This window comes from Anastrepha ludens, chromosome 3 (assembly GCF_028408465.1).
Source record: "Anastrepha ludens isolate Willacy chromosome 3, idAnaLude1.1, whole genome shotgun sequence".
Lineage (NCBI taxonomy): Eukaryota > Metazoa > Arthropoda > Insecta > Diptera > Tephritidae > Anastrepha > Anastrepha ludens.
The window spans coordinates 97,987,672-98,008,976 of record NC_071499.1 but is presented as its reverse complement, the minus strand read 5'-3'; the positions used below and the strand labels follow the sequence as shown (position 1 = coordinate 98,008,976).

The 21,305-nt window shown below is 35.8% G+C and overlaps 1 protein-coding gene across 5 annotated transcripts in view; it reads left to right on the top strand.

Moving 5' to 3' along the window:
• Positions 1-21,305, top strand: part of LOC128858548 (GPI inositol-deacylase) — an 85,594-nt gene that overhangs the window by 47,316 nt on the left and 16,973 nt on the right. For all 5 annotated transcript variants that reach the window (XM_054094927.1, XM_054094926.1, XM_054094925.1 and 2 more), the window contains 3 exons: positions 8,922-9,118; positions 17,662-17,842; positions 17,896-18,025. In XM_054094927.1, coding sequence (XP_053950902.1) covers positions 8,922-9,118; positions 17,662-17,842; positions 17,896-18,025 — 508 coding nt within the window. The remainder of the gene's footprint in view (positions 1-8,921; positions 9,119-17,661; positions 17,843-17,895; positions 18,026-21,305) is intronic.

The window sequence follows — 21,305 nt, the reverse complement described above, 5'->3', positions numbered from 1 at the left end:
TAGTTGTGTTCCTCTTGGCATAGTATCTTAAAAAGTTATTTTCCCCGCATGAAAACTACTTATTTGCTAATGGAAACTACTCAACTTAGTTTAAAGAATCTTTTAAATTGTGAAATGTATATAAAAATATTACGCAATTGCCACAACAAGAAATGGAATCATAACGAAAGTACTTGTCTCATAGAACTATTTCCTTTAAGAAGTTTCAACCAATGTTCAAACGTAACAGAACTTGAAGCAAAAAACTAATAATTTAATACTACCACTAGTTCGTGTGCACATTTATATACACTATAAGGAAATTCAAGAAAATATTATGCAGTTATTTTTATCATTTCGAATGATAGTTACGCACGGCTATGTATATATATTTATATGTATTACATATCAGCGGTCTTAAACGCCACAGGGCACCAAAAACTGAATTAAGGAAAATTTGTGGAGCAAAACTAAAACTTAGAACTTGAACACAGTTAAATTTATTCATTTGAACAAAAACATTTCATGTATTTATTATTATTCTGCTTCTATCAAAACAAAAGCTGCAGAAGCTGACACAAATGTCGATGCAATTGCTTTTTATGTTTTTGGTAAGAATGAATTCTCCAACTATTTCCTACTAAAAAGTAACTTGAAAAAGCTAATAAGCAAAATAACATTGAAAAGTGAAGTAAAAAAAATAATTTGTACTTTATAATAAACTAGCAACCCGCCCAGCTTCGCACGGGTATAAAATATATACCCTATGTCACTCACTGAAAAAATGATTAAAATCGATCCAGTAGTTTTGGCTTATTCATTATTGCCCGTGGCCCGCACGCGTTAAATTTGGAGTAAAACAATTCTCCTTTCTTTATAGCATGAAGATTTCCTGCTATCTTTGGGATATCTAAATTCATACCCTTCATTTTTGCATATTAACTTTTTGCATTTTTACATATGTATTTATTTTATTTCTACAACAATTACTATATTACAGAATATCTTTATATACAACGTTCATAGCCTTCTTGTCATTAGACAATACAAACATGATTTCTCTAGAGATTACTCTTGAAAGAGCGACATACAGTTGGCCATGTGAAAAACAGTCAACACTCAAATCTAAGCCTGCAACGTTGAAGGTTTGACCCTGAGATTTATTAATGGTCATTGCAAAAGATGTCTTTACCGGAAATTGTAAGCGTTTAAATTGGAATGGTAGATCCGATGGTATCAGAGGGATTCGGGGAATCAATACATCTTCTCCGGTACCACATCCTGTGAGTATTGTGCACTCTATTATGAAAGTTTTCAGTGATTTTACCATCAAACGCGTGCCATTGCAAAGTTTAGGTGGACTTAGGTTTCTTAATAAAATAACAGGACAACCTATTTTCAGCTCCATTTTGTGAGGAGGGAGTCCAGACGGTTTCAAAGAGAGAAATTCTGTAGGAAATTGAACAGCTTCTTCCAAATCGAGAACAGTATCGACCGAGTAGTATATTTTCGTCGGCGCATCAATCTTTGAAATAATCAAGTTATTTACTTTATCTACTTGTTCGTTAGTTGGTGACAGAATAGCTCTTTCTTTAAACCAAGATATTGTCTTATAACTTATGTTATCAATGTCTGGATAGACATTGTTGACTAACTCTTGGATGTTGTCTATCAAAACACAAAGGTTTTCTAGGTTAATCCTTCCCTCACTTTGTGCTAAGGGGGAAGTCTACTGTGAATTTTTCAAAAAATCGATTTTTTTTTATTAGCTTAAAAATACTTTGAACCCTCTTAAATAAGGTACAATATGTGTTACAGCTGGCTAAATTTTTCTTCGTTGAAATTTCGACCTTTTCCCGAAGCGCTCCAAAGCGCGTACCTGCTATACTGAAACTTTAAACGCATTTTTCTCGAAACTAAGTTTTTGTATACGGTGTACACGATATCTCGAGTTCTGATAAATGAATCAGCTTAAAAATTTAATTATATATTCTCTGTAATAGTGTCTCTCGTCTGACATAGGATTTTTTTGATATCGTTATTTGTTAAATTGTTATAAACAATAGTAACATCAATTTTAGGCAAAAAAAAAGAAAAAAATTTCAAGAATTTTTTTTTCAACGCCAAAATTTTTTATCGACATAATCCTACGTCAGACGAGAGTCAATACTATGTATATGATAACAATATTTTGTTTTTTTGTTTTAGATCACCGAAACGTAAGATTTCATGTACACCGTTTAGGCACCTAAGAAAAGTGGACCTGCGCTTGCAGAAGTGCCACAGCGGCCATTTTGAATATTTTGACTTAAAATTTTTTTTTCAAAAACTTAAATATATAATAAAGATAAGAGTTTAAATAGATTTTATGTACGAGCAACATTTTGTTAGAAATAAAATCCGGAAAATAAGCCTGTTTTTTCCCTTGTCACAGTAGACTTCCCCCTTAATTCTCCATTGCCAACTTTTAGCAGCATCTCTGGAAATAGCCTGTTCTCACGTGAAGATGACGAAATCCTCATATTAGTTTTAAGCTCTAATTTATTGACATACGACTAAAGGTGGGATCTTTTTAGCGAAGCATTTATTTCGTCAGCACGTGTTCCTCGAGTCACAACTGGTAGGATTTGAGGGAAATCTCCTGAGAACAGAATTGTACATCCACCCATAGGTGCATTTTTGTTGCGCAAATCGCGCATTGTCCTATCCAGTGCTTCCACAGACGTCTTGTTTGACATGGTAGCTTCGTCCCAGACTATTAATGAGCAGTCACGCATCAATTTTCCTGTATTGCTCTGTCTAGAAACACTACAGACGCTGTTATCATCATCGGTGGCGATTTTCAGTGGGTGCTTCATTGTAGAGTGTGTGGTTCGGCCTCTTTCCAAAAGAGTAGCGGCAATGCCGGATGACGCAACAGCTAACGCAATTTTTCCGGTAGATCTCAATTACTAATTACTGTTGTAATATCTTGAAAAATATTGTTTTTAACCCTGCAGTAGTCGCGCGGTCTACATATGTAATCCACCATTGTTAAATTTTAAATTTCTTGAAAATCTTGCATCGATTTCATCGGAGATTTTTGCTACTTGTAACTAACAAATAGAGAGTCACTCTCAGTGTTCCGCTGTTAATTGTCGAATGCAGTTTTATCGCTAGAGGTTCGTGAAATTCATGGTCTACGTATGTATGCCGCGCGACCGATTACGTAAGTATTTTAAATTAGGTTTTATGTTAATAGCTAGTTATACTTTGTAAAGAAAAGTGGACTTTTGGCATACTTTTTCATTTTACAATTTTGTGGAACTTTTCTGATAATATTTGCATATGTATGCTACTCTGCTGAAATGACTTTGGACGAACAACTCTTGTCCTTCAGAGGGCGTTGTTCTTTTCGGCAGTATATTCCAAATAAACCTGCTAAGTATGGACTGAAAGTTTTTGCACTTGTAGATGTTCATTACCCCTACACCTATAACTTAGAAATTTACGCCGGCCAACAACCCGAAGGTCCATTTCGGTTAAGCAACGAGAGATTTGATATCGTGATGAGAATGGTGCAACCTATTTCGAATAGACATATCAATATTACTATGGACAATTGGTTTTCCTCTCTGAAAATAGCAAAGCAATGATTTGATAATGGAATTACAATGGTTGCTACCGTTCGAAAAGATAAAAGCGAAGTTCACCGGGAATTCATAGCTAGAGGCAATCCAATATGCTCCTCAAAATTTGGATTCCACTCTCCATATACTCTGGTTTCTTATGTACTAAAAGCCAAGAAAGTGGTAATAGCCATGTCTACAATGCTCAACGATACAGCGATTGATTCTGACAACGGAGATCAACGAAAGCCGGAAATAATATATTAACATACTATAATCGCACTAAAAATGGCGTTGATCTGGTTGGCAATGTGTGTTCTCTTTATGACGTATCTAGGAATTCGAGAAGGTGGCCGCTGACTAAGTTCTATAATCTTGTAAACCTCAGTGCTCTCAACGCATTATGCATTTACACTGCAAACAGTAACTATGAATCTGTCAAAAGGGGTGATTTTCTCATAGACTTAGCCTTGTCTTGGATGAAACCACTGGCTCACCAAAGATTAACACTTACCACGCTACCTAGAACACTAAAAATTTAAAATAAAAGACTTCCTGGATCTTCCACAAGTTGTAACTCATCAAGGTCCAACGCACAATAACTACGTCGGCCGTTGCCACGATTGTGGAAGGGCCCGTAATAAAAGCACCCGTAAAGTGTGTAACGCTTGCAATAAACGCATTTGTCCTGATCATTCCAAGACTGTATGTTTGTCATGTTTCGGAAACAATTAAAATATCTCAATTATCTTCTGGTTATTTTATATATATTTTATACTTTTGTGAAGTATCTTAATTTTTTGTTAAAAAATGATGTTTTGGTTTTTATTTATTTTATGCAAGAACTGAAAGTTTATTTATGTTATTTTTGATTAATATTAATAAATTAAACAATAAGAAGAATATTTAAAACAAAAGCAATGGAAGAATTAAATATTTATCTTTTGTATTTTTAATTTTAAAATGGATTACATATGTAGACCGCGCGACCAATTACGTCAGTTTCAGGGGCGCGACTACTGTAGGGTTAATTATATGCTGTAAAGAGCCATATACATAGATCTATATGAAAACAACAATGTATTTAAGGTATTTAATTGGATAAGGATTAATGTTGTACCCATTTGTTGAAATCGCTTCGAAAATAAGCTATTAGTTGTCGTAAAAAGTAAATGACAAAAAATGTTATTGTATGGAATTGATAGCAAACTAAACGCGCTCCGAATCAATAAAAACTATTCAAAAACTGTATTTTAATTATGTGCGATTTACTAATATAGAACCTGAAAATAGCGTTTTATTTCGCTGTAAAATTGTATGTACATATAATTACATGGAATTCAGTACATACATAGATACATATGTACATATGTCCGAAATGAAATAATGCGAGCGATTCGTAAATACATACACACATACGTCACCATACGATGTAATTCAACATTAATGAGGTGTGGTGAGATTATCGCTTAACGCCTGTTGCTTCATTCGGTTGACAGCGAACACACACACACAAACAGCTTTTTTGGAAAAAGAGCTGCTTTTGTTTAAACAATTTTGGTTAAATAACAAATAAATCAATTATTATTTTTTGATGCAGAACGAAAGTAAATATTTCAAAGTTAAACTTCAAGAAAGTTTCATTTTAATTGGTTGATTCGTTTATGATTTATGGCCGTGAAAACAAAAAAATTATGTTTTTTTGCCACATTTTGACCGATTGCCACGCCCCCTTTATATATTTCTTCACATTATATAGATATAAACCTTCCTCTTCAATCAATCTATCTTTAAAAAAAAGCGCATCAAAATCCGTTGCGTAGTTTTAAAGATTTAAGCGTATAAGGGGACATAGGGACAGAAAAAGCGACTTTGTTTTATAATATGTAGTGATATACATACGTCAGAAAACGCCGTGGTTGTGTAGAAGGCGATTGCTGCAACTGCAATGGATGAGGTATTAAAACAAAAATTATCTGTTGCCAAAATTTGTGTGCTATACCCTCATAGCAGAATTGGAACCCTTCGATAACAGCGATCAAACATTGCGTATACACTTCCTTTTATAACGGAATTTTTTCTGTCAAAACAGCGAATAGTAACTAAGAGGAAGACTTTTGCGCTAGAATTGCAGAGAGAATTGCAAAAGTGTTCTATCTCTCCACCTGTCTTATAATTGCCTTGTAAAGAACTTTTAACTGTTATGTATATATGTATGTGTCAAAGGTATAAGGTGCCACTGAAAATGGCAACTACTACAACATACATACATATGCATGATTCAATAATAAAAGGTTATGTATTCAGTGATAACTAACCTTGGAACTAGTTAAATTTTTAATCCTATTTTTATTTTACATTATATAAAATGTAATATTATTTTTTGTGTATAATCATTTAAATTTTGTTTGCATTTTATGCGAATAAATTTTTTTGATCAAAACTGTGCTGATAAATAAAATGACTTAGGTGAACACTATGGTGAACACTCTATAGAGGAAAACTACTTCTATTGCATTTTATAATCAAAATCACAAAAGTTATGTAATATCAAATATCACAATTTAATAATATTGTATATTATTTAATTTATATAAGTATCTACAAGTTGTATATGCTTAAAATTATTATAATTAAAAACTATTTAAAAACAAAAAGTTGCTTGCCTGTGAAAAAACTACTTTTGGCCATATATAGTATTTAAACAATTGTTTAAACCAAAAGAGCCTTCGGCTTTGAAAAAAAGCTTCACATCTTCATTTAATAGAATATTTCTGCGTGCCCTTAATTTGGGCTATCGGATGATATTGTACATACACATAGTAGAAAAAGTCTGCGTTCACCTATGCAAATATTCTTTGCATTAGAAAAAGTTCAAAACAATAAATATTTCAGACATTTTTTTTAATGAGTTTTATTTAGTTCACTTAAACGTAACTATCACACATATTTCGCTACCAATAACAAAATCAAATTTAAAATGAGATCACATAAAATTAAAAAGGCCATTCAAACTAAACGGAAAAAGTTTGCGTTCACTTCAATAATAATAAAATAAAAGGCTTAAGATCATAGGAATGTTTTAAAATTAATAGCTAGTTGGATATCCACGCCTTTTTATGACTTCTAGAAGGCGTCTTTTCATTGATCCAACTAGTTTGGCTGTTATTTCTGGACTTATGGCTTCCCATTCCTCTTTAAGCGCGTTCTTAAGCATTTCCTTGCTAGTTATTATACGCTCTCGTTTTTTTTTTTCTAGAACGTCCCATAAGTGCTCAATGGGGTTAAGGTCAGGTGATTGTGGGGGTGTGCGAAGTTGTTTTGGAACATTATACAACAACCACAACCTAACAATCTCTGCTGTGTGTTTCGGGTCGTTGTCCTGTTGGAAAACAAATCTTTCACCTAGTCCCAGTTTGATTGCACTTTCTTTCAAATTCGTTTTTAAAATATCGAGATAATCATATCTGTTCATTATCGACTCAATAAACTGTATATTTCCAACGCCCGAACTAGCCATACACCCCCATATCATGGCACCTCCTCCCCCATGCTTTACCGTAGGTACCAGATTTTGCTTTCCAAGTGCCGTTCCGTTTTTCCTCCAAATAATTTTATGACCTTTTATCCCGAAAATGCAAAACTTGCTCTCATCTGAAAAAATCACACTATTCCAACACTCTGGTGGGTTGTTTACGTATTCCTTGGCGAAAGCCATCCGCTTAGGTCGATTTACTCGCGATATGAAGGGTTTTTTTCGGGCCACTCTGCCGTGAAATCCGATTCTTTTTAGAATTTTTCTTACTGTATCTGGATGTACTTTCTTTTGGTATTTTACTTCTATGTCTTTTGAAATTTGGCTTGCTGTTAGTCGTGGATTAGACTTCACAAGAATAGTTATGTTGCGTTCTTCTCTTTCCGTCAGTTTTTTTGGACGCCCAGAACGAGGCTTAGACTCCAAACAATTCGTTTGCTTGAAGTTGTTTATCACTCTTTGGACCGAGGAGTATTGCCTCCCAACAATTTTCGCGATTTCCCGATAGCTCTTACTATTTTGCCACAAACTTACAATGATTTTCCTTTCACCAATATCTATTTCTTTTCGCCTTTGGTCCATAGTAACAAAAAATGTATTTCTAATATCAATTTTTCCCTCTTTAGATTTGTTCTTAACCGCGTCAACTACATGAATGATTTAAAATTAAATTTAACGTAATTGCCATGCAAATAATCGTCACTATTCGAAATGAACGCACACTTTTTCTGCTCAGCCTATTTAAGAAACTGTACTACAATCCCGTTATCTGAACACGACGCAGCTCAAACTCCAAAAAATTTTGTTCATACCCTCTACGAATAATTTTCTTTGAAATAAGTGAAAAGAAATAACTGAGAGTTTTAAGATAAACACGTTAAATTATTTTAATACTTTATAACAGTGGGTGAACGCAGACTTTTTCTACCATGTGTATATCCGACAACATTTGTAAAAGGTGGACTCGCTTGGGAAAGGAAAACCTTTGTTGCAAAAATGGTTGTAAGCCTTAGGGCCAGCCTGCATTACCTATTGTCGATGCAATATCGCTCCATATTCATTGATAACTTCTCCCATTATTCTCTAATTTTCTAATTTGCTTTTCTGTGAAAATTCAGCTGACGTTATAGTTCTTATGATTCCACCGCTCGTGCATTGAGCCAACTTTTTCAAGAGTTGCATTCTGGCGTACTTAACGTACTTCAATTTTACAGAACAAAACGGGTTTTAATCAGTCTGAGTACAAGCGTCGAGAATCGAGAATGGTGAATCGGGTTTTACAGGCTCATTCCAAATATTTAAAACTTCGACAAGCATTGGAAGAGCATCACTTTAAAGTTTAGCTCTTTTCCAATTAGACCTGGTTCCAAAGTCCATTTCAGAGAAATTAAGCATACATACTTTTCCAACAGGCATCAAGAAGTTGCTGCACGATACGATCAGTTTTTTTCTTTTGAATACTCTGTATGTTTTTGTTTTTATGCATTTCAATGAAATGAGTCGACACTTTTTTATTTTAGTTTGAAAAATGAAATTAAAAAAATATATTGTACATATAAAAAATTTGCATACTCTGTTTTTCCATTTTCGCAAAATAATATGAAATAGGAACACTTTACAAAAAAATCGTATCTGTATCAAATAAGCTGTGAGTGACTATATATGTATATTATATATAATATAAACAAATAATATATAAATTATATTATATTATAATATAAATTATATTATAATATAAACAAATTACTGATTTCTAATTATAGATAATATCGTTGTATATTTTTTATTTTATTTTGCAGTTATAAATTTTCCGTTGCGGGTACAATGTCAAAAGTCGTGCAACAGTTTTATCAATGGATACCGTCGCATCTGACAGCTGTCATGCTAATTATACTAAAGAATCAAATATGGCACTTCGGATGCGAATCACACGAATCACGAGGGTTTCAACCTTTCTATGGCTTCTTTCAATATTCTTCGCTATACATTATTACTGGTAAGTGCGACATTTTTGATGCCAATGAAAGTTTGTCAGATGAATGATGTTTATAAAACAGCTTATGGTATATTTCGCGAAAAACAAAAGTATAGTTGGTTGTTCAGTGTTTGACTAAAATTTTTTTGACACCGCTATATATGGAAAGGCCTACAACCATGAAGTGTTGTGTGGATTGAGCATAATTATACTTATACAAAGGAAGAGGCCAGAAAAAATTATTTTGATTATTTTGTAGACGTCTCCAGTAGCTAACAACATCTGATTGCGTTGAAGCATCCTCAGGGTAACAACCAAACACTCGTAAGTAGGGCAAGGTAAGGGAAACATTGGATCGTGGGACGTGTACTGTAGTTACCATTTAAAAGCGCTAAAATTCGGTGTTGAATTTGTGGGGGGTGAGTGGATTTGCCACCAAATACTGTCAGTAACTTAAATGGAATAATGTCGCATCACAAAGTATATAACAAACTGTCGTTGTTTCAAATTGGAAAGGGGATTTCATAGGTTGACCAGATATAAATCATTATGTTTCAGAGCTGTCAAAATGATATCCAGTGGTCAAAATATTCAGTAAGGTTTATCATTCCATCATGAATCGTTTTAGGTTTGCTGAACCGGTGGAAATTATTAAAAGATATCGAAATTCCGGCTAATTTGTAAATACGCAAAGTGAATTTCGTCATGAGATCGTGAATATAGTCTTTTTGATCTTAAGCCACTTGGTGGTTGGTGCGCAGAAATTGGTGCAAAATATAGAAAACATAGTCGCGATAGCGGCAATATCCGACAGGTAGGTTCCAAATTTGTCGATTTAGCATTGGTCAATTGAATTGGGCAGTCAACCCAGCTTATTTTGAGGTTGAATTTGGGCCTACAACCATTTTGAATTTAGCGGACGGAAGAATTAAAATCAGACGATCATATATATCTGCCATGAGTGTCCGTGAATATCGAGATTTCCAGTCAGAGCTTGACAACATCGCCATACCTAAGCTGTATTCCCAACAATATTGGGATATATCCATTATTATAGACGCAGTGCTTGAAGATGCGAAGGAGAAATTTGTCCACTGGATGAACTCGCGGCGAGCATTCACCAATTGGCCGCCGCGATAATGTTTCTTGACATTTATCCATTATTTTCTTTAGGGCTACGTCAAGTACTTAGTCTGCGTTAGCAAGCAAACCACTTTGGCCGAGCTCGAGGCTCGACGCTATCTCTGGAATAATGCCACACATAATAGACCGAGTCATAAAAAAATGGAGCAACCCCTTAATGATGTGCTATTCTATACATAATGACGTGAATGTAGCTTCAAAATAAAGCCAGAATCAATGTAATATCTCACACTGTTTTTATTATAATAAAATTCCTCTATCTATTGTTCTTCTTTGCGGGCGCTCTTTTATAAAAGTTGCCCTTTTTCTTGAGTCCGCACTGGTTTTTGTTTTATTTAACTTCAAACGAATTTTCATATAAGCACTTCTTTAAGGCTTAACTGGAAGGCATTAACAAAGAAAACCTGACCTGAGTTAAACTCCCCGAAGTGAAGTTTATTAAAACAATATTTTATCTTGCCAAGAAGCTCTAATGTTTTATTAAATTTCAAATTAGGAAACTGATTACAATTTTTGGTTTTACTTAAATCTATACCACAAGAATCCCAGCAGGTAAGATATTTTGGCCTTGGTTGAGGGTGTCGGGTGTACAGATATGTGTCAGCAATTTCAGCAGATAAGCGTGCAAAAAGTGGAATGTCTGTGAGCTGTATTAGCGTGAACATTTTTGGTGTTATGGATGTTAACTATGTTAATTTGTACAAATGTTCATTTAACGAAATGTACTAATGCGTATACATATTTATGCATGTATGGATGTATGCATGAACATTCGCATAAGAAGCTAAAACATCTACCATTACTGGGACTGTCGAGCTGTTTGAAGACATACCGTACGAGACACTGATGAGCACTTTAGACGACTCTGCGGAGTTTGTGATTATTCAAATATAAGCATTTATTGCAGGGTGCATATACTACACATATCTACACATATGGTCATTAAAATAGGTGCGCTACCTTTATTTATTTTATGATTTCCTTGCTCCGCTCGGAAAAATTGAAAGCTTCGTTGTGAACCCGTTATATTAAGTTGCGTTAATGGTTGCACAGATTCGGTTATTTTCATAAAGTGTATTTTGGCGGGGCCACTAGGTACTTTGCAGATAACTCTTGCATTTTAACGAATTAAGTGGAAAATATTGAATGTTACGTAAGTAGCGAATTAGATAGTTCATTTAATAATTAATATTAATTTCCACTTTGTTCTAGAAATATGAGCTCGGCTTATGAATGGAATTGTACTTATGTTAGTAGATCAACTGTACATAGGTATATATATTAGGTATACACCCACGGTATTTTTTACACGATTTTGAAATAACGCGGTTCACCAATAAGAATTAATACATATTTTTACGCGAACTTTTTGTTCTAGCTCGAGTCCCTAAACAGCTTTTTAAATTCTAATTTTGACAGTGTCTTATAAAAACTTATACAGCACCAAACACAATTGGAGGATTACCGTAACCCGTCGCTCGTTTTATGCCCATAGATGTGTTAGTGAATTGGTGTATCATGATTGCTTGGTCATGACTGGTTACTTTACGCGGAATACCCGATTTTTATTATGGCTTTTTTTCTTTATCTCGTTGTACTTCAACTTGAACACAGCATTTCGTTAATCAGTATTGTGTTAAAGTGTTCAGTTCGTAGGACGTAATAAATAATTTCAATAAAGGTCTGTAAAATAATGTTCAAATTAAATTTTTTTTTTAATTAGGTGGTGACGTTTTTAGTTTGATTTATATTGTTGATAATTTTTTACTACTAAAAAAGGTAATATTGGTTTAAGTTTTCGGTTTAGAAAACTTGTATAAGCAATATTATCTTACATAGTTTTTACAGTAAATAATCAATAAAATGCCTAAACAACAACAAAACATTCCGAGGAGTCAAGCGATTTCGCTAGGAACCAAAATAAAAATCTTAGACTGCCTGAAGAGAGGCGAAGGTCCCACATCTGTTGGCAAAGCGTTTGGTTTAAGCGAAGCGACTGTGAGAACAATTAAAAAAATGAGATTCCATTTGACAATCAATAATTTCTGGATCGGAACTAAGTTCTACAACATCCTCTTGGATAAAAAGGAAAAACACATAGTGTTTTGGATGGTAGATTTACAAAAAACAAAAACCTATTGATGGGAAAATTATAAAAGAGAAAGCACTTAAAATATATAACCAACTCCAGAAATTTGAACCATCAACAAGTCTTCAGGCAACAAAGAAACTGGTATTTAATGCAAGTGAGGGATGGCTGATAGGTTTTCTAAAAAGACACGCACTTCACAATGTAAAAATAAAAGGAGAAGTGGCATCAGCAGACGAAAATGCTGCAAAAAGTTTTCCGGATAAACTAGGAAAAATAATTGGTTATACTTCAGATCAAATATTTTATGCCAACGAAACGGGATTGTTCTGGAAGAAAACGCCTAAAAGAACGTACAAATCTGAAAAATTAGCTGGTGGCTTTAAAGCGTCCAAAGATCGAGTGACGGTTTTTGTTTTGCAGGAACGCATCTGGTGATAAAATGTATACCCTCTCTTAATCAACAAATCCCTTATGCCACGAGCTTTAAGACATTAAACACCTTCCAGTTCATTTGTTGGCGAATAAAAAGGCATGGATGACGGCTGATCTGTTTACAAGTTGGTTCAACAACTGCTTTGTTGCTGAAGTCCATGAATATATGAAACTAAAAGGTTTGGAATTCAAAATACTTTTGCTCGTTGATAATGCGCCCAGGCACCCAGTGCTGGATCATTCAAATATTCAATTGCTGTTTTTGCCACCTCGCTGATTCAGCCTCTTGATCAGGGTATTATGGCAGCATTTAAAATGTACTACATCAAGCAAACGTGTAAATATATTTTAGATTCACTAAAAGAAAGAAATTTGAATGTTATGGAAGCATGGAGAAAGTTTACGATTATGAATTGTAGTACACATGCGTCTTTTCTCATCAAGCAGTTGCGCCCATCGACCTTAAATGCTTGTTGGAAAAAAATTTTGCCTGCTTGCGTCAAAATTTTAAGTTTCGTAGTACAACAATTAGCCGTGTGTTCTGAAATTATAAATCTATCGAATGCAATTGGGGGCGAAGGTTTCAACAACATGCAAACGGCTGACATCGATGAATTAATATGAGAAGAGGACGATTTGATAAAATTTATGACAATTTGTGATAATAAAGAAGCCGATAATGATGAAAACGAAAGTGAAGTTCAGCTATTAACGGCTGATTTAATTCGCGAGGGCTTAAAATTGGCTACAAGTATGGAACAACATTTTCTTATTCATGATCCTGACATGCATTAAAATTTCAACGTAATCTTAAGTTATATGTAGCTGGATAAAAAGAATTATATAAGCAACTTGAGAAACCAAAAAAAAAAACTGCCGCTAATAACAGACTTTATAACAACAAAACAAAAAAAAAACAGCTCGTTAATAACGAACGAAATTCTTCGTTTGAATCGAACCGCAAGTTGAGTGTCTCACTTTGCTTTTCCGTGAAGGAGCCATCAGACTTCCTAAGTGATCCTTTTCAGGATCCTAACCAATTTCGCCGAGTCACTCAGAGTTTCAATACCGCCACAGAATTCCGTAAAAGAACCCCTTTTCGGCTTACGAATTAGGTTCTTCTATTTCCTTTGAACATGACGGTATCGTTCCCAGTCCTCAGCAAGATTAGTCTTGAGGGCCCGGTTTAGAAGTTGTCTCGACTCACGCCTCAATCTTTGGAGGTCTCGGTTCCACCACGCAACAGGAGCCCGATCAAAGAGAGGTCGAACTAGACTGGCTGATTCAAAGCATTCAACTAAGGCAGCGCTGAGTTTCTCAACTGCCACCTCAATACCCTGTTTTTTCCGAAGTCTTGGTGGCGTCACGTCAAAGCAGCGCAAGACCTCCGTAAACTCCTGCCAGTCTGTTTTTCTGGGATTTCTAGAGGGCAATGGCATTTGTGCCTCCTCGTCACACTGCAATTCAATATCCCTGTGGTCCGAGCACGAGTCTTCGGCAAGGACTCTCCAGTTCCTGGTTGACCACCCAAGTTTTGAATTTGATAAGGTGAGATCAATCACTTCCTGCCTTCTAGCAGTAACAAACGTAGGGCAGACCTTGTCGTGTATGTTTAGGCAAGAGAAAGCGCCCCGTGTTTGTTGTTTTTTTTTTGTCGGGACAGATTGGCACGTAAAGCACTCAGACACAATTAAATCTATTGTACTGCACACGGATTCCCTTTTTAATTTTCTTCAAATCTACTCGTCTTTCGAAGAAATCTGAGTAGATCTTGTGGTGCCAAGGAGCCAAGGGCAAGACGCACAGGAAGTGGTCCGCGGACTCATCCTCCTCTCCAAGTGGAAAGTGGCCCGTCATCAGTCCAACCAGTCTCGTACAGTTCCCTGCGCTTAATAACAGGAGGAACTGCGACAGTCGAGCGGAATATGCTCAGAGCCAATTCTAGCTAAAGAGTCAGAGAGCTCGTTACTCGCGATACCCACGTGTCCCGGGATCCATGTTAGCATCAGACAATTATGTCTACCGACATAGTTAAGCCTGGATTTACAGTACTCGACTACCCCTGATGTGGTTGGGGGGCTGTCTAAGACCATGAGCGCAGCTTAGCTGTCGCTGTAGACATCTGCCTCTCCATCTGTTTTCCACAACAAAGTTCATCGTGTCTGGAACAGCAAACACCATAGCAACACAGATGCATGTATTTAAAAAGCAAAGTGCAGTTTTGTCCTGCTGCATTCTACGTAGACCCCAGAGCCGGAGCCACGTTCGGTCCTGGAGCCATCCGTGAAAATGCGAAAACAGTGTTTGCCGGGCTTATTTTCAGAGTTTGAACCCAACTGAGCCTCAGGCAGCATCACACTATCTCTTTTCAAGTACTACTCTGAATGGCATGGCAAGGATCGTTGGATCGAAGTCCATGCCTACTCTGTTGTCCAATGCCGTACAGGGGCCGTACCAACTCCCATTGCCTGCAGATAGCCTTCAATGCCTCTCCTTAGATGAAAACATCAAGTGGTGGTAGACTAATCAGAGCATCTAATGTCAGGTCTGAAGTAGTCGGAAAAGCTCCGACGCAACAGTGCATTGTAGTCTCGGTAAGGTCATAGGTGATAATAGGTCTTATAATAGCCGTGTAGATCCATGGGACCTTGCTAGAAGAAAGACCCAACGTTTTCCAAAGACATCTTTGCAATGCCAGAAAGCTGTCAGTGCTTTGGATGTATTTGTTTCAACGTGTGGCTTCCAAAGAAGAAGAAATTGGGTTTCTTCGGATAGGTGGATTGTGACTCCTTTTAGCTTAGGCAGAACGAGTCCATCAAGCTTCCCCCTTCTGGTAAAGAGGACAATACCAATTTTGGTGGGGTTTGCCAATGGCCCATTTGCATGGCACCAAGTGTCAATCATATCCAGAGTTTTCTGCACTTTTCTACAGATATTCATAACCGAAGGGCCCGTTAACAAACAGGCAACATCGTCTGCATATACTTGTGCGTAGACTCCCGAATGGTTTAAGGTGGTGAGCAGAGGATCGCCATGCACCAGAGCAATAGAGACAGCACACTGCCTTGGGGGCAACCTCTATTAATCCCGGATGGCACTAGCAGATCTTCCTCTGCTCGCACCGTGACGATTCTTTGGGCCAGCATCGAACTTATCCAATTAACTAGCGCCCGGTCTACGCCGTGTCTACTAGCAGAGCTACACGTACTGTCAAAAGTGTCATTATCAAACGCCCCCTCTATGGCTAGAAAGTGGATCTCTTAAAAATACATTTATCCACAGCAAAATTTTGCTATGCTAAGTGAACAGCGGTAGCTGGTCTCTGCATTGCTTCTGGTGCTTGTGCTTGTTACTACTCCTGACCGCCAACACTCTATTTTATATTCAGTACCAATGCATAATATAAATAATCTACTAAAAAGCAAGTTTCAAACATCGATCTTCTAAAAATTTCAAAAAATAAAGAGCATCGAATTCGAAAGAAAAAACCCAAAATGTCAAATATTCTAATTATTTGAAATAGATGTCGAGCTCCTCTTAAAAAAGGTATCAAATTGACCTAAAACGGAAGCCGGTAATTAAAATGTGCACAAATAAATTCTCCTGATATTATATTCCAGAAATCGGTTTTTAACAATTGTCACAGTTAGTAAAAATATGTTTATGATCAAAATTTGGAAACTCTGACCCACAGTAAAAAGGCTGACGCCTGGGAAATCGAGGAGTATCCTTCTGATTGGTTACAGGGCATACTAATCAAAATATCTCCAACTGATTACAGTAACTGGAGGGAAATTATGCTTAGCTCAACATTGAAAGTCTTCTGCATAGTCTTGCTTTACCGTATAAAAGATAAGGTTGAAAAAACACTCCGGAATGAACAAGCTGGTTTGCGTGCCGTGTATTCATGAATTGACCATTTGTTTCCTTTAAGATCATTATTGAACAAATTAATGAAATGCAACAACCTTTCGAAAATACTTATTTTTAATTCTAACATCAAATCGGTGAATCCCTACCAATTGCAAACGTTTGTAAATCGATGCCTCCTCACAATATTACGCGCTTGAACGCTAAATTGCAGTTACAATTAGTGTCGAAATCCATAGCAGGAAGTGAGCATGGATTGGACACACCCTCAGAAAACAAGCCCAAAAAATACCAACGATGACTTTGGAGTGGAACCCACAAGGGTAAAGACGGAGGGGTAGATCAAGAGGATCAAGAGGACCTTGTTTCTTTTTTGTGTTGAGGAGGGGAAGCATCAAAAGCCTATCGCCGAAGCCGTGGTGTGGGACTTTAACCCAACTAAACCCCCCTCATGCCCTACGGTATGTCCTCGACGAACTTCACCGTTAAGTAGGTAGTACGTCAGGAGGCCGTTGTGAGTATATTATGACTCAATCGTCTGTTATTGTCATTCTGTTCCAGTTTTCTTCGTTTTCGCACATATGTGGGATAAGCTTTGACTCGCTTATGTTTTCACCAAATGCTTTCTCAAGCATATTTCGCCCATTAATGAACCTCGCCGTTTCTTGTTCTTCGGGACACTGCGGGCGTCTGCATGACGAAATATCCCGCAACGATCTTACCAGGACAAAATAGAGGCAAAACGCAACCGATAGAAATAAGTGGAAATCATTAACTTTAGCACTATGCGCCACATAATCGGCTCTTAATCAAACTATAATAATATAATAATTGCAGCTTTAAGCATAATAATAAAAATAATGATGTATTTCGCTTTTATTTTTTAACTCTTGGACAATGTAATATAATAAAATATTATATATCATAAATTTATTGGAGCTGCATATGAGCCCGCTTACATTAAGCCGAACCTTATTTTAGTGACACATTAAACGTATTAAACTAATAATATTTTTCTTCTTTAAAGGTTGTCGTATCCTCGGTAAACTACTAACGCGAAATGAAAGCATCGACACAGTTCGCGGACTTTCTTTTTATTTGGTTATAATTATTCACAGTACTGCTATCGTATCATCAATACTTGCTGTTTCCTTAATTTGGATTTTAACAATTGTTAATGCGAATGGACTTTCGAGAATGTTTAATTGGTAACAAAAATTTACTCAATTCGATTTGATTTAATATTGATATAATACTTTAGGTGTTTACTAAGATCAGAACCTACATCAAATAATTTGCCGGTGTTATTTGGTACTTTCATTATTTCGCTGGCAATAAAGACATGTGGAGGACTAGCACTAGTCGTTACGTGCATTTTATATTTTTTTTTGGTAAGTTTTGAAAATGTTATATTATTATCATTTGTTTAGAATTTGTAAAAACACTTATTAATTTTACATTTCCAAAATATATACCTACTTATGCCCATTAGCGAATTACATATAGGCTTAGCACACTCATATTTATATTTAGTTTTCCACTCTCATTTAATATTGCACTCATATTTAATTTAACGCTAATCGTAAACTTTAAAAGTGGTTGTTGCTTTTCTCGAAAACCATCGATTTAACCCTTTCTGCCATATACTGCCCTCCTAAACATGAAAATTCTAAGACACTATATTTTGATGTTCTTAAAACTCTTGAAGACCGTGTTATCGCAGGCATTCAATGCAAAGAATGCTTTATGGGGAATAATAATAATAATAATAACGAATAAAAAAGGAAAAAATCTTTACGGTGCGATAATAGAAAGCAAAAGTAACTTTTTAAGCTCGGGAGAACCAACTTATTGGTCAATTGGTATGCGGAAGCGACCTGATTTAATTGACTTTTATTTTACAAAATATATTAAAAGTGAGCATCTGGAAATAACTCCAAACTTTGACCTCCCATCTGACCATTCTCCAATATTATTAAGCAATGAAACTAGTCCTATCTTAAACAACAAGACCCATAAATCTTACAATAATTATACGAACTGGGACTATTTTCGTGAAATTATGGTGCAAAGCCTTAACATTAAAGTCCCCAAGAGTTAAAAAGAAAAAGACTCCGCAATCGCATACTTCAATGGCAGTATAGTGTATGCAACAACAACCTCCACACCTATAATCAAAAGTAACAATATATACAAAATATCTCATAAAATCTTGGAAAAAATCACAGAAAATCTTAACTAAGACAACAATGGCAATCTACACGTTCACCAGATATTATATTAGAAAAAAGCTGAATATAGCAATAAAAGAAATTAAAGATATATTAAAAGTGTATAAGGACGAAAAATTTGAAAAAAATATCGCATCACTGGAGCTAAAAACTATACACTATGGAAGGCCTACAAAAAAACGGCAACGTCGTTAGGCACCAACCCCCTCTAAGGACAAGGCAAATTCTTGGGCGAAAACTCTAAAACAAAAAGCAAAAATACTCGCTGATCATTTAAAAAAAACATTTACAAATCAATGTATTAACCAAGGCATTGATAACTCTGAATTTCATGCTTACCGCACAAATAACATAAATACATCAATTAAAAAATAACTTCGAAAGAAATGCGGATAGCAATTGAGACAAAATTGGACGTAAATAAATCCCCATTATACGACTTAAGAAATATATTTAACTCAGCATTACGAATGAAGTATTTTCCACTGCCTTGGAAAGTTGCCGAAATCGTTGCAATACCCAAACCTAATAAACACGCCTCTGAAGCTTTTTCATACATACCAATTGGTTTATTACCTTCATTATCCAAACTTTTTGAGAATCTTATACTTCACCGCCTTGACCCCATGCTACAGGCGCGAAACTTATTTCCTTCACACCAATTCGGATTTCGTTGTTTAGCTTACTCTAACAAGAGAGTAGGTCATAAGAATCTGACAATAAAAAATTCACAAATCCCGATAGACACCAAAGTAAGATACCTTGGATTGACTATTGACTCCAAACTTCTCTGGAAAAAACATATAATGTTGAAAAGAAATGAGGTAAAACAGACGACAACTATATTGGGTACTTGACAGACGCTCAAAGCTGTCATTGCTGAATAAAATACTTATATACAAAACTGTGATTGTGCCAATCTGGGCATACGGCATGGAAATCTGGGGAACTGCAAATAAAAATAACATTATCATTACTCAACGACTATAATCGAAAATACTCAGAACTATAACCAATGCACTTTGGCACGCCCAAAATGAAGATATCCATCGCGACCTCAACATTGATACAGTAATAGAAATCATTCGCAAACGGAGCACAAATCATATTGCCCGCTTAATGAACCATAGGAATACTGACATGCGACAACTCCTATTAGCAGAAAGGGCAAACTCCAGGCGGCTCAAACGACCAACATCAACTCAGCTGATAACTAGAATAATTTAAAGTTATGTACATACACTTGTAAACTCACACAAATACTTAACCAAAATGTTACATGTTATGAAATCCAAGCTATAGAAAGAATTTCTTAGTGCCATAAGACAAGTGTAATTAAAAAAGGAGGCAAAATGTTTTGCGTGTTCGGCGATTTTCTGCTATCGAAAAAAATGGATCAAAGAAGTTGCATCAAATTTTGTGGAAAAAATGGAATTAAATGCTCAAAAATACTTGAAATTTTGACAGTGGCATACGGTGAGAGTACTCTGAATCAAAAAAATATTTACAAGTGGTACAAGTTTTTCACAGAAGGTCGAGAAGATGTGAATGACGACGCTCGCTCTGGACGCCTCAGCACATCAACAACTGATGAAAATGTTGAGAAAGTGAAGAAAATTGTTATGGAATAGTCGAATGGCAATTAGAGAAGGTGGTGAGGATGTTGGCATATCGGTTGGCTTATGCCATGCAATCTTTTCGTAAATTTTGGGCATGAAGCGTGCGTGAGCATCGCTCAGGAATTGTTGAATGACGTCAACGATGATCCAGATTTGCGTAAAAATGTCATAACTGGTGGAGAATCATGGGGAGATAGATATGACATCGAAACCAAAGCCCAGTCACTCCAATGGAAGAGTCCAGGAGAGCCAAGAGTCGATAGCAGAAAATCGCTGAACACGCAAAACACTTGTCTTATTTATGCCTCTCACAAACAAACTTAACATTCTATGTATATTGCTAAAACGTGAACATATCTTCGAGACGAATGTACCAACATAAAAAAAATAATGATCCAAATTCGAATGTACGTAGCCCGCGAAATTTGAAACCTCGTATATCATACATATATACCCCAAAAATTTTCAATTTGAACATAATTGTATATAATAACTAAAAAAAATGAAGCACTTACCGCATGAGCGGACTGAATATTACTTATATATCATAACTTCCACGTCCAACAATGTACATTCCTAAGATTTTTCGATTAATGCCATTTAATATTAAGTAAATATGTCAATATTTCCATTATTTCTAAATCTTTCCAGTATCACCTTCTTTGCTTCAATATTGCCGCAGATTACACAAGGTATTCACCTTGACAAGTGATCAGAAGATTTTGACAATAAGAATCACTTTTTTACAAAAACAAAATACATGCAAATCTTGTTGCTAAATGGCCCTTTAGTGGATTCGCCTTAGCCAAACCTTGTAGGAG